Below are 12,408 nucleotides of genomic sequence, written 5' to 3'. Positions count from 1 at the left end.
ACCCATTACCATAACACATCATTATAATAGTATTTAAAAAGAGTTATTGTATATGAGAAAAGTTTCAAGCGGCAAGGTAAAATAAAATAGCGCCAAATCCCTAAGTTTTTTCTACAGTAACTCCCCTTTCCCGTGTACCCATTTCCCCTATACCCATTTCTTCAATCTTTCTCCATCGGCAGTTTGACCCATTTCCCCCTCTCCCGATAATGTGCGAGGACTCTCTTCATCTTCGGTGATGACCTTCCACTCTATTCCATCGACAACTTTCATCTCGATAGTCGTTCACCCTGTTCCAGCCCTCCATCGACAACTTTCTTCTCAACCCCACTTTCTAACTCAAGGACACGTGATGAGTCTCACAGTTCACTGAAATCGTAAGGTAAATGTCTTAAATTGTTTAGTTTATATTTTGAAATAATTTTGATTGTCAAATTATATACATTTCTGGTTTTTATTTCGTAAAGAATCTGTATAATATCTTGTTATTAGCTTGTTGAGGTTTTTATTTCAATCTTAGTATAACGTTTGTGGTGTTGTTAATAGCTTCAGTGTCGTTGCTTTCGACAGGTGTTTTAGCTGCCCAACCGAACAATACCCATCATCAAAAGAAGCTCAGATTTGGGTCCAATGGTGAGTTTAAGATACGACAAGTGGACTTTCAGTGGTGGAAATTTACATTGAACAATACCCATCAACCGACTTATTTACAGTGAAAAGCACAGGTGGAAATTTAGAAGACTCTGACTTGGGGATAAGAAAAAGGGGTCTAAAACAGCTGCATGAGATGTTTAATTCAGAAGGAGCAGTGCCAGAAAACCCAAAGGTTGCATACGGAAGGACGAAAAAAGGCCAAAGTTTATCTGTAGCAGAAGAGAGTGGACAAAATTTTGATAGTGTTTCGCAGATATCAACTGGAAGCCAGAAGCTGAAAAACTAGGTCCTATTTGAGTTTGAACGAGCATCAAAAGCTGAAACTAAGGTTCAAACTTTAAAGAAAGCTTTGGCAAAGGTGCAAGCTGAAAAGGATACTCTCCTTTTTCAATATCAGCAAAGTGTAGAGAAGTTATCTAATATGGATAGAGAACTTAAGCATGCACAAAAAGATGTTGGCTTGCTAGATGAATGAGCAAGCAAAGCTGAAATCGAAATCAAAATATTGAAGGAATCCCTTTCAGAACTAGAAGCTGAGAGAGATGCTGGTCTTCTTCAATTCAATCAGTGTTTAGAGAAGATATCTAGCCTAGAGAATCTGTTATCTCAAGCACAAGAGGAAGGAAAGGGGCAAAATGAACGAGCTCTAAGGGCAGAAGCTGAATGTCAGAATCTTAACCAAGAACTTTGTAGATTAGAGGCTGAGAAAGAAGCTGAGCTTGTTCAGTACAAATATTGTCTTAAGAAAATTTCTATTTTGGAATTTAAACTATCACTTGTTGAGGAAAATGCTAGGTTACTTAATGAGCAAATTGAAAGAGCAGAAGCTGAAGTTGAAGCACTAAAGAAAGTTGTCGCTGGGATGAATGCTGAGAAAGAAGCTGTAGCACTTCAGTACAAGTAGTGCTAGGAGATTATTGCTATGATGAATGCTGAGAAAGAAGCTGCAGCACTTCAGTACAAGTAGTGCTAGGAGATTATTGCTATGATGGAAGCTGAAATTTCTCAAGCTCAAGTGAATGTAGAACGCCTGAATGATAAAATTTTAATGGGAGCTGCTAGATTGAAAAGTGCTGAAGAACAGTGTGTTCAGTTGGAGAGATCAAACCAAACTCTGCAATCAGAGGCAGATGATTTGTTGCAGAAGATATCTAGGAAAGACCAATAACTTACAGAAAAAAAATGATGAATTAAATAAATTTCAGGCCCTGATGCAAGAGGAGCACTCAAGGTTTCTACAAGTTGAAGCAACGCTCCAAGCTCTGCAGAAGTTGCATTCTGAATCTCAAGAGGACCAAAGAGCCTTGGCATTGGAACTGAAGAGCGGGCTCCAAAAGTTGAATGACCTGGAGATGCGCCAACATGGCATGGAAGACAAACTGCAACGAGTTAAAGAAGGAAACAGGAATCTCTCTGAACTCAACCTTTCAAGCAACATATCACAGAAGAATCTTGATGCACTTTGGTGATGGAAAGTCCACTGCTTGTCTTGATGTGCTCCCAAGACAGGATAAGGGTTGCTCTGATCTCAACACCTCCGCCTTCATCCACCGCATGATCATTGCCGAGAAACCCAATCTCATCGTTTTCACTGGTAATATTCTCTTTTCCTTCTTCGTTTCTTTTTTACTGACTTGGTATCCTTAAGTTGGGGTTGTTTTTCTTTCTATAATTATTAGCAAAGTGATTTGTCTACTTTACAAATTTTTTTAATAGGGTTTGTATTTGATAGTGAGATTTTTAGCGAATTTTGCTAGCCATGAAAATTGACAACCCAGTTTTGAAAATAACATGTACATGATAATAGCTAGTTGGGTTGTTCAGTCCGTGACTGTAAGTCTATACCTTGTGCTAGTTTGTTTTCTTAGAATTAATTATGTTTTAGCTCTGCTCTGTTAATACCCAGTTGCCCAATCGACTCAATCTCTTTTAACTGCCACTTGATCTTAATTTGGGGACCTATTTTTATATTGTCCAACAGGGGATAATATATTCGGATTTGATGCCACTGATGCTGCTAAGTCTCTAAATGCTGTGTTTGCCCCTGCAATAGCATCCAACATCCCATTCTCAAAGTGCCTCTTCACTCCAGCCATCACACATTCTCTATTGGAGTCTCTGAAATGGATTGGGTAAAATCTATCTCTTTGTTACGTATTTGGAATTAGTATTTGCCCAATTTATTTATATGTTGTAGAGTCCCAGAATTTACTTAGCTAGTTAGATAGTAGTAGTAGTAGTAGTAGTAGTAGTAGTAGTAGTAGTAGTAGTAGTAGTAGTAATAACTAGTATTAGTTATAGTATGTTCATTACTATGGATTTTGGTTCAAGCCGGGATTTAGTTGGAAACTCCTAGCAATAGTTATGGATTTTATAAGTTTAACCTATAGTTTAAGAATATTAATTGTAACATAAGGTTTGATTAATATTGCTGGTTATTAATATGATAATTATTATAACCTAAGGTTTAAATAGAGCTAATAAGAATATGACATTTGTCATGAGCATGGTTATTCCTAAGGTTATGATTATTAAGGAATTATTCTTTTAATGATAAAATAAGAGAAATATAAGACTTAGTCTTCACCAAAATTTGATAGGAGCATGATATTTGTTACAATTTTATTTATTTGTGGATTAGGATGTAAATAGATTTTTCGTAACTTTAGGGTACTGTAACTTCCGATCTGTTTTTGACCTAGTTATGTTATGAATTTCGAAAAATAGTATTTCTAGAAAGTTGTAGATAATTTAATTAGCTTTCAAACGGTATAAAGAGAGTCCAAATCGGAGTTCTACAGCTCCAGATATATTGATTTTACTTCAGGGGAGTTTAGAGTTACGAGATTTAGGGAGTTAGAAGTTAGGATTCTATTTGTTTTTATTATTTTAAAAATCAAGCTTTGAATTCTTAAATCTATCTGGAAAATTTGACCAATTCCTAAGCCTTTGGCTGAAGGATATTCAAATATTTTCAATTAAATTTATTATTTTTTTAATCAAAGCCAAAAAGAAGATTTTTATTCCTAGAACTCTATAAATAGGACCTAGCACCAAGCCTTTTCATTCATTATTCAAGCATTGATCAGAGCCTTCCATGTGCTAGACTATAGAGTGATAAACACGTGGATTGGGGTTATAAGCTTAATAAACACTTGGGAAGTAAGGTTATAGTGTATTTGGGTTTCGAGGTATAGTTAGGTCATAACAGCATTCAAGGTATTCCTAATTCTAGTTCCTTTCTGTATTGATTCTTATAGTTCTTCTCTACTCAAATCCTAACTCAGTCTTTTCTCTTCTTAGGCATCTAAGTTCTTCGAACTTAAGGTTTTCATTGGTAAGTATCGTTTCGATGGTGTAGTTTATTCTTTCCATCTCTTTTCTTTAGTATACTCACCTCTATATTATGGTTTTTAGGAGTGTTCCAAAATCCCGAATTTGTTCTCATCATCCCGGTATATTGGTAAGGAAAATAGGATATGATTTTATATGTTATATGATATGTGATATGCTATCTTATGTTATGTTGTGTTATGAAATGTTATATTGTGTATGTTTGTAGACTTGGGCATATGACCTGTACACTAACAAGCCCCAATAAATTTATGGGCATATGACTTGCTTAGCTAGCAAGCCCCACAAATCTAATGGGCATATGACTTGTTTAGTTATGGGACCCCAAGTAATAATGGCCATTATAGTATGTGTGACATATGTTTATGATATATTTTATTATATGCTTCGTTATGAATTTTATGTATATGAGTTATGTGTTAGGTTTTCCTTGCTGGGCATTATGCTCATTCCTTTATTTTTTTTAAGTGTGATGCAGGAAACTAGATACGGAGGCGGAAGGATTTTTGGAAGCTTGGCATGTGTGTTGAGGATGAACGGACTGAGTGGACTGCGTGTCGATCGAGGATGAAGTTATTTATATTTAGTCTTTTAGATCATGTTTTTCCGCATTTAGTTTTTTTAAACAATTGAATTAAAGTTTATGTTTTTCTTTTAAACAATGGGTACCCATGCCATATTTTCTATTATAATGTATTTGATACAATATTTTGAGATTTAATAAAGTTATATTATTTCTTATGTATCTTTCCCAAAATAGTAGCTATGTATAGTAGATCTAATGGTCCAAGGTCATAGAAATAGTTGGGTCATTACATATGTTTTTGTTGGGGAATTTCAGTTTTACTTACCGGAGTTTTCATTTTCTCCCTGAAGCAATGTGTGGTGAAACAACCATTATGGTTTTTGCGAAATTAAAGGCCTCATGTATGGTGAAACGGCCATTCCTTTTTGCTGTTTGGAAAATGCACTTTTAATTCAATAGTACATTTTTACACATTATTGACTTAGCCTATATTTTCTATGCTGTACTCTTATATTGCTATTTGAAACTTTGTCTGGATTTTATTACTATTCGCCGTTGGTTTATCTAATCTAATATTTGCATTTGTGCCACTCTCTAGTGCGTTTGTGATTGGGATGATCGTGAAAATAAGTTTATTGAAGTTGAAGGAATTATGAGAAGACAGATAAAGGTAAAGGTTTTGTGTTGTTTAATTTGATGCTAATTACCACTTTACCAGTCAGGTTCCACTCTAAATCACTCTATCTTTGCTTTTAGATGTCTCTTATTCCTAGTGTGCAACCTTTCCATGCAATAGCCTATTCAATTGATCCAATGCTTGCACTGGAGATAAGGTAAGTATTCTATTGCCTATATATTGCATTAGTCTGTTCTCTTTATTTACTGTCTTTTTTTGTCTTGTAGTAGTCTGTTCACTTTATTTACTGTCTTTTTGGTCTTGTAGTCGTAAATATGCTGCACACTGCTCTGTCATTGCATCTCGTTATTCTCTTCCTTCGTTCAATTATCTTGCAGCCTTGTCCATAAAGAGCGAAGGTGGAAGTAAAAGGCTAAGGGTCGGGTAAGTTTGAGATATATATTCTCTCTTCCTTTGTATGTACATACTGCCTATGCCTGTTTTCATTCGCTGTTACTGGTTTTGAATTCAAGTATTTTAGCAGTGACTTTGGTAACCATCCTCTGTCTCATCTGATGGGTTCTGTCTTTGGTATGCATGATAGAGAGAATGTTGAGGTTGGTTGATTGTTCCAAAGATTAATGAATTTTCCCATTTCCTTCAACTACCATGCACTTAAACAAATCTGTTGGCAGGTCTTTTGCTATGCTTTATGTGCAAATGATGGATCTGAATGGAGGCTGCGTATCCAATCAGAAGTGGAACATATTATAGATGTCTCATCCATGTCATCTGATATGATTGCCAGGATGATTAACGAGGATAAAATACAGATCCTTGTCAATCTTAATGGTTATACTAAGGTATAGTATCGCTTGAGTTAGTCAGTGACATTGGGTCAAAGAACCTTGAAACATAATTATTAAGATTTAGTATGAATTTGCTCTTTTTTTCTTGATGCGTCAGTTTAGTTTGTTTCAGAATTGAAGCTCTGTGTTGTGCAGGGGGCAAGAAATGAAATATTTGCCATGCAGCCGGCCCCTATACAGATTTCTTACATGGGATTTCCTGGAACTACAGGCGCGGACTATATACATTACCTGGTTACTGATGAGGTTGGAGAGTTTGTAACCCCTAACCTTTATTGAATTTTATTTTGTTTCTTGTTTGATGTCTAACTTCGACATTCCCAATTACAGTTTGTGCCACCTTCTCAATTCAGTCATATTTATTCAGAAAAGATTGTCCATCTTCCTCATTGTTACTTTGTAAATGATTACAAGCAGATTTGTTGTGTAAATTAGTAACTGATAAACTATTGGTGTTCCAGATGCTGTTCAAAGAGGTTTACAACCAGATCAGATTTTTTTCACAGATGTTGCCATGAAGGGTGAACATATCAAGCGCAGTGCTTTAGCAGATTTATTCTTGGACACGTAAGCATGCTTAATACTTTTTTTTTTCTTTCTATTTTTTTATTATTCAAGTGTATTTATCTTAGTACAATACAATATGTAACTTTATTTTGACATTTGATGTTATGGCTTCTGCCCAAGTAGGCCATTATGCAATGCGCACACCACAGGCACTGATGTTCTATGGGCTGGTCTTCCAATGGTGACCCTTCCACTTGAGAAAATGGCTACGCGAGTAGCTGGTTCATTGTGTCTGGCCACTGGTGTAGGAGAGGAAATGATAGTTAACAGGCAATGACTTAAAACAAACTTACAATTTGGTTAAAATAAGCTCACTCAATTTGGTAAAAAATGATTGTGGTAACTCACTCAATTTGAATACCAAAATACCTCAAATGAACTAGATTTGGTTGAGATTAATGAGTTTGTTCTGCATTTTATACATTTATTATTTGTTTCTCTCTTCATTTTATAGACTTATTATTTGTTGTTGGTTGAGATTAATGAGTTTGTTCTGCATAACTTTGACCAACATTTAAAACTAAATGAAGAAAAATATAGAAGAAATTTTTTGGCCTCATTCTTGTTCTTATGGCTAGAGACCAATTTTCATGTTGTCGAGTAATGAAATTTTAGTATGATATATATATATTTTTTGATGAATAAGAATCAATGCATTACTCAAAAGCCAAAGTTTACAACCAACCAATACAAAACCAACCAAACCAGCCACAAATACAACTAATTTGTACTAAGCTTAGTGACCCAATCTCTATCTATGGATTTAGCCTTTTTAGGCATTACAAGAGTGATCCTAACCTGAAGCTCCCTAATTACTCTTTGTACAGTATTATCTACAAGCCATAACTTGTTGTTCTAGAACACATCATTTCGAACTCTCCAAAGGTGATAAACAAGAGCTGCAAGCGCAGCATACAAAAAGCTCTTTCGGATAACACTCATCCTCTTAGCTTTATGAATCCAACGAATTAAATGCATCAGATTTAAGGAAGCTGAATTCCAACCCAGCCCCTGCTTAAACTTCTGCAAACAGACCCTACTATAATGACAGTAAAAAAAGAGATGATCAATGCTCTCAATATCATCACCACAAAGCAGACAAGATTGATCCATTAGAGGCTGAAACTTATGCAGCTGATTTCTAGTACCCAGCCTCTGCAACATAACCAGCCACATCACAAACCTATGCTTCGGAATGCTCAGCCTATCCCAAACAATTTTGCTCCAGCTAACAGCAAGAGACTGCTCAAACAAAAGGTCATGACCAGCTTTAATGCTATACCCCAAAGCTGCAAATTTAGACAGATCAACCTTAGCTTTGAAAGCATCTTTGACAGCAACTAACCTCTTCCAATACCAGCTGTAGTCCAGAGGCGCAACCAGTTTCTGTCCATCAAGTATACACTATTAATCCATTTCACAAACAAATTATCTTTTTTGGTGGCAATTGCCCAAACATACTTTCCCATTGCAGCCATATTCCAATCAATAACATTCCTAAAGCCTAAACCCCCAGCTTTCTTGGGCAAACCCACATGATGCCAAGCTACCAAACCCGGACTATTACTGCCAGCCAGACCCTTCCAAAGATAAGCTCTGCAAACAGCTTCAACATCCCTTAATAATCGTTTAGGAAGGATCATTATTTGATCCCAATAAGAGTGTATAGTGATTAAAACAGAGTTGATTAAAGTAGCTCTTCCCATATAAGACAAGTTCCTTGTGCTCCAAACCTTGATTCTAGCTACCATTTTCTCAAGAATACCATTACACTCATCTGCTGAGATTTTTTTTGAACAAACAGGTATGCCAAGGTACCTGAAAGGAAGATAAGCTCGAGTAAAACCGGACATATCCAGCACTCGGGACACCTCTGTCTCCTGCATGCCACTACAATAAACTGCCGATTTCTCTTCATTAGGCAGTAAACTAGAAGTCAATAAAAATAATTTCAGGCCCTTCAATAACAAAATGATAGAAAGGAAATCCCCATGACAGAATAACAACAAATCATTCGCAAAATACATATGATTCAATTTTAAAGAATCACACCTGTCATGGTATTTAAAACCATGCCGAGAACCCACCTCTCTCAAAAATCTAGACAAATACTCCATGCTAAGCACAAATAGGAGCGGGGACATCATATCACCTTGTCTCAAACCCCTCTTGGACTCAAAAAAACCATGCAATTCACCATTAAGTAATAAGGAAAATCTAGGGGTTGTGATACACACCATGATGAGATCAATGAACTTCCGAGGAAATTGAAAAGCAACAAGCATTTCTTCAATAAATCCCCATTCAATAGTGTCATAAGCTTTCCTCAAATCAATTTTAATCATACAACTCGGTTTGCAATTCTTCCTCCCATAATGCCTAACAATATCTTGACAAACCATAATATTATAAGCTATATATCTCCCATGGACAAAACCACCTTGGTTTTCAGCTATTAAGTCAGGGAGAATTTGCCTTAACCTCGAGCAAATGATTTTTGTAGCTGCCTTATAAATCACATTACAGCAAGATATAGGCCTGAAATCTTGGACACTATTCGGACATTTGATTTTAGGAATGAGTGTAATGGTCGTTGTATTTATCTCTTTAAGAAGCATGCCAATGTTCAAAAAATTAGTCACAGCCGCACCTACCTCATCTCCCACCAGATCCCAGTTATCCTGATAGAAAGAACTCCCAAACCCATCCGGACCAGGAGCCTTCCTTCCTGGTATGGCAAACATGGCAACTTTAACCTCTTGAATGGAGGACAATTTCTGAAGGATTCGAAAATGATTCTCTGAAAGTACTAGACCAGCAGCCACCACTGAATGAAAAACCTTCCTTCTGTTACTCATTGATGTCCCTAATAAGTGCTGATAATAACTCAGAAAAGCTTGTTGAATATCCCCTGGTTTATCCATCCAAATACCACTCTCAGTCCGGATTGAATTAATTTTATTACTGGCTCTCCGGGCTTTCAAAGAAGCATGGAAAATAGCTATATTCTCATCACCATTTTGAACCCAATCAATTTTAGCTTTTTGAGCTAGAAAAGAATTGTGAGCTTGTTGGTAATAAGAGTATCTGTCTCTGGCCGATTGCTCTTGTTCCATTAGATCAGTATTCCTAGGATCCATCTGCAGAGCTGCCTGAGTATCTAACATCACTTGTTTAGCTTGCAAAACAGCCTTGTGAATCTCATTAAATCCCTCCCTGTTAATAGTTCTAAATACACTCTTAAGCCTCTTCATTTTTCCCACCAATTGATACATAGGAGTACCAGTGATAGGAATCTGCCAGCTTTGCCAAACCTCTGTATGATAATTCTGGGCTGTTTTCCACATGCTAAAGTATCTAAAAGGCTTCTTCCCCGTACTAACATCTTGATAGAACGAGATCAAAATAGGACAGTGATCAAATTCCCCTTCCGGAAGAAATACAACATCAGAATTCACAAAAGATTCTGTCCACTTCAGATTCACCAAAGCACGATCAATCTTAGAAAAAATTCGTTCTTCTGGCTTCTGTTTGTTATTCCAAGTGAAGAAGCACCCTGAAAACTTAAGGTCCTCCATTTGGCAATACATCACACACTCCTTAAAACTATCAGAAGGCTTCTTATGATTCTTGCTGCCAACTCTTTCATCATAGCTCAAAATCTCATTAAAATCTCCTACTATCATCCACGGCTCATCAATATTGGACTTGAGATCTTTTAAATCCTGCCACAAAACTTCTCTGCTTCCTACTTCATTAAACCCATAGACAAAAGTTATATGAAACTGCTCAGTATTCTGGCTTGTTTGAGCAATACAGTGAATCATTTGACTAGTACACCTCCTAATATCAATAGAATATATAGAAGGGTTCCAAGCAACTATTATCCTCCCTTTATCTAACCAAGAATTATTATTAGTAAAGCACCAACCAGGAAACAAACTCATATACATATCTCCCATACTTTTATTCTTAACTTTGGTTTCAAGAAGACTAACCAAACCAACCTTTTTTGAATGAATCAGCTGCCTGATTTCCTTATGCTTGTGCTGGCTGTTGATCCCTCGAACATTCCAAACGAGAATTCTATCCATTTGAAGTAGAGGGATCTCCCCCCTCTCCAGTGTTGGCCACCTCCTGGACAGTCTTCTCCACTTGAAAGTCTAAAATGGCAAACTGATTTGTCACCGCTGTTTCTATCTCAGTCTGTTGCTGAACTTTCTTGCCCTTTCCCACCATCTGAAACCCGTCTTCATCAATTACTGGTGTCACTTTTTTTGCTTCTGCCTTTTCTTTTGGAACCCAAGTTTTCTTTGTTTGGACTTTGTTCCTACACACATTAGCTCCATGCCCCATACCCGAACAATTCTTGCATATAAGCGGAATCCATTCATACTTCACATCCAATTCAACATCATGATCAAATTCATCCGTAAAAGAGATTTTGGGGGGAAAATCTTGAGCAAGACTCACCTCAATCAATACTCTCGGATACAATAATCGATCTCTATGCTTAGTAATATCATCAACCTGAATTGGTTTCCTAATCTGGCCAACTATCTTGAAAAGAGATGCCTCTCCCCAGTATTTGATATCCAGACCCCTCACTTGAATCCATGTAGGTACGGAATCCACATTCTCTTTGGTAAAGTCATCTATCGAATTCCATGGCTTCATGATGATGGGTTTCTTGTCAAAGAAAATGAAACCCCCATTCAAAACTTTATCTCTCTGCTCTAGATTCTAAAACCGTATAATGAACATCCCATGAGATAGCATTCCTACCTTAACCACATCATCTTTCCACATCCTTCTCACAAACCCATCAAGGACGTTCATAGGAGGATTAGCACCAGCAACATAACCCACAATTGAAGGTTTCCAGTAATTCACTTCTTCCTCAATATCAGCCTGATCAATTTTTACCTTCTTCTTACCCGGATTTGTTGGTTCCTCAAACTGCGATGGTGATTCGAATGCCCGATCTAGATTCCTCACAATGTGTTCAGATCGTAAGATAGGCGGAGTCATCTTCTTCCCCATAGCAACATCTTGAGTCGTCCTGTTGGCAAAGCTCAACCAGTCTGAGAAATTCGTACGAATTTCACTTTGTTTTCTAAGTATCTCCTCCGTCTCTTGAGTCATAAATTCTATCCCCAAAAACTGATCCGTCGTCTTTTCCTCATCTTGCACTTCCAACTCAGAGATCCCTAGAATAGCATCCATGGATCTGGTTTTGATAACACGATCTGAAGACGAAGGACCTTTCTTCTTATTATTCCTCTTCCCGTTAGCTTTCCCTGAAATCTTAGCTCCTTTAGCCATGGCCGCCGGTGTCTTCACTGAGAGAAAATTGAAAAAAAAAGTGGGAAATTTTTTTACCAGTGCATCTAACAATTTTTTTTTGTTTTCTGATTGATATAATTTTACGAGAATTAGTATGATATTTTTCATTGTAGAGTAATAAAATATTTATTCATTCATTGCCTTTAGTTTTTTCAAGCTACTCAAAAAGCTCCATAGCTATATGGCACAATTATTTAGTGATGTTGGACTATTGGCTAATAATAATAGCTCTTTTTTTTTTTTTTTTTTTTTTAAATTTCTAGAGTTAGAAATGTTAGTGCTTGGCATAATTATAAATAATATATATTCTGTTTTTTAGGAGCAAGATATTGTTTATTAAGATTGCTTATTTATCATTGAATTCCTTTATATATCTATATATATGTTTGTTCAACGTTTTCTACAATAAATCTCAATAATGATGTGTTTATATAAACAAATATTGACCTACATATTTTTGCATGATGTTGAGTGAT

At 36.4% G+C, this 12,408-nt stretch overlaps 1 protein-coding gene across 6 annotated transcripts; it reads left to right on the top strand.

Moving 5' to 3' along the window:
- Window positions 1-7,040, top strand: LOC133790416 (probable UDP-N-acetylglucosamine--peptide N-acetylglucosaminyltransferase SEC). Of its 6 annotated transcripts, none has more exons than XM_062228045.1 (11): window positions 1-382; window positions 571-633; window positions 726-2,248; window positions 2,636-2,786; window positions 4,477-5,204; window positions 5,291-5,367; window positions 5,478-5,594; window positions 5,695-5,767; window positions 5,846-6,013; window positions 6,155-6,265; window positions 6,350-6,458. In XM_062228045.1, exons 5-11 carry the CDS (start codon window positions 5,187-5,189, stop codon window positions 6,452-6,454), a joined length of 669 nt encoding a protein of 222 aa, XP_062084029.1. In that variant the 5' UTR covers window positions 1-382; window positions 571-633; window positions 726-2,248; window positions 2,636-2,786; window positions 4,477-5,186; the 3' UTR covers window positions 6,455-6,458. The 6 variants fall into 6 exon arrangements, with proteins under 6 accessions (XP_062084029.1, XP_062084028.1, XP_062084033.1 ...); XM_062228049.1 differs by lacking the exon at window positions 6,350-6,458 and adding exons at window positions 6,481-6,586; window positions 6,710-7,040 and having other exon boundaries at window positions 2-382; window positions 571-2,248; XM_062228044.1 differs by having other exon boundaries at window positions 571-2,248; window positions 4,487-5,204.
- The last annotated feature ends 5,368 nt before the right edge of the window (window positions 7,041-12,408 follow it).

The sequence above is a fragment of the Humulus lupulus genome, chromosome 7 (assembly GCF_963169125.1).
Source record: "Humulus lupulus chromosome 7, drHumLupu1.1, whole genome shotgun sequence".
NCBI classification, from domain to species: domain Eukaryota; kingdom Viridiplantae; phylum Streptophyta; class Magnoliopsida; order Rosales; family Cannabaceae; genus Humulus; species Humulus lupulus.
This window is presented reverse-complemented; position numbering and strand designations above follow the sequence as displayed.

Excerpts from the sequence above, each read along its gene's own strand:
- LOC133790416 (XM_062228045.1), top strand. Across the intron at positions 6,014-6,154 it reads ATCTTAATGGTTATACTAAG|GGGGCAAGAAATGAAATATT; the intron begins GTATAGTATCGC and ends TGTGTTGTGCAG. Across the intron at positions 6,266-6,349 it reads ATTACCTGGTTACTGATGAG|TTTGTGCCACCTTCTCAATT; the intron begins GTTGGAGAGTTT and ends TCCCAATTACAG.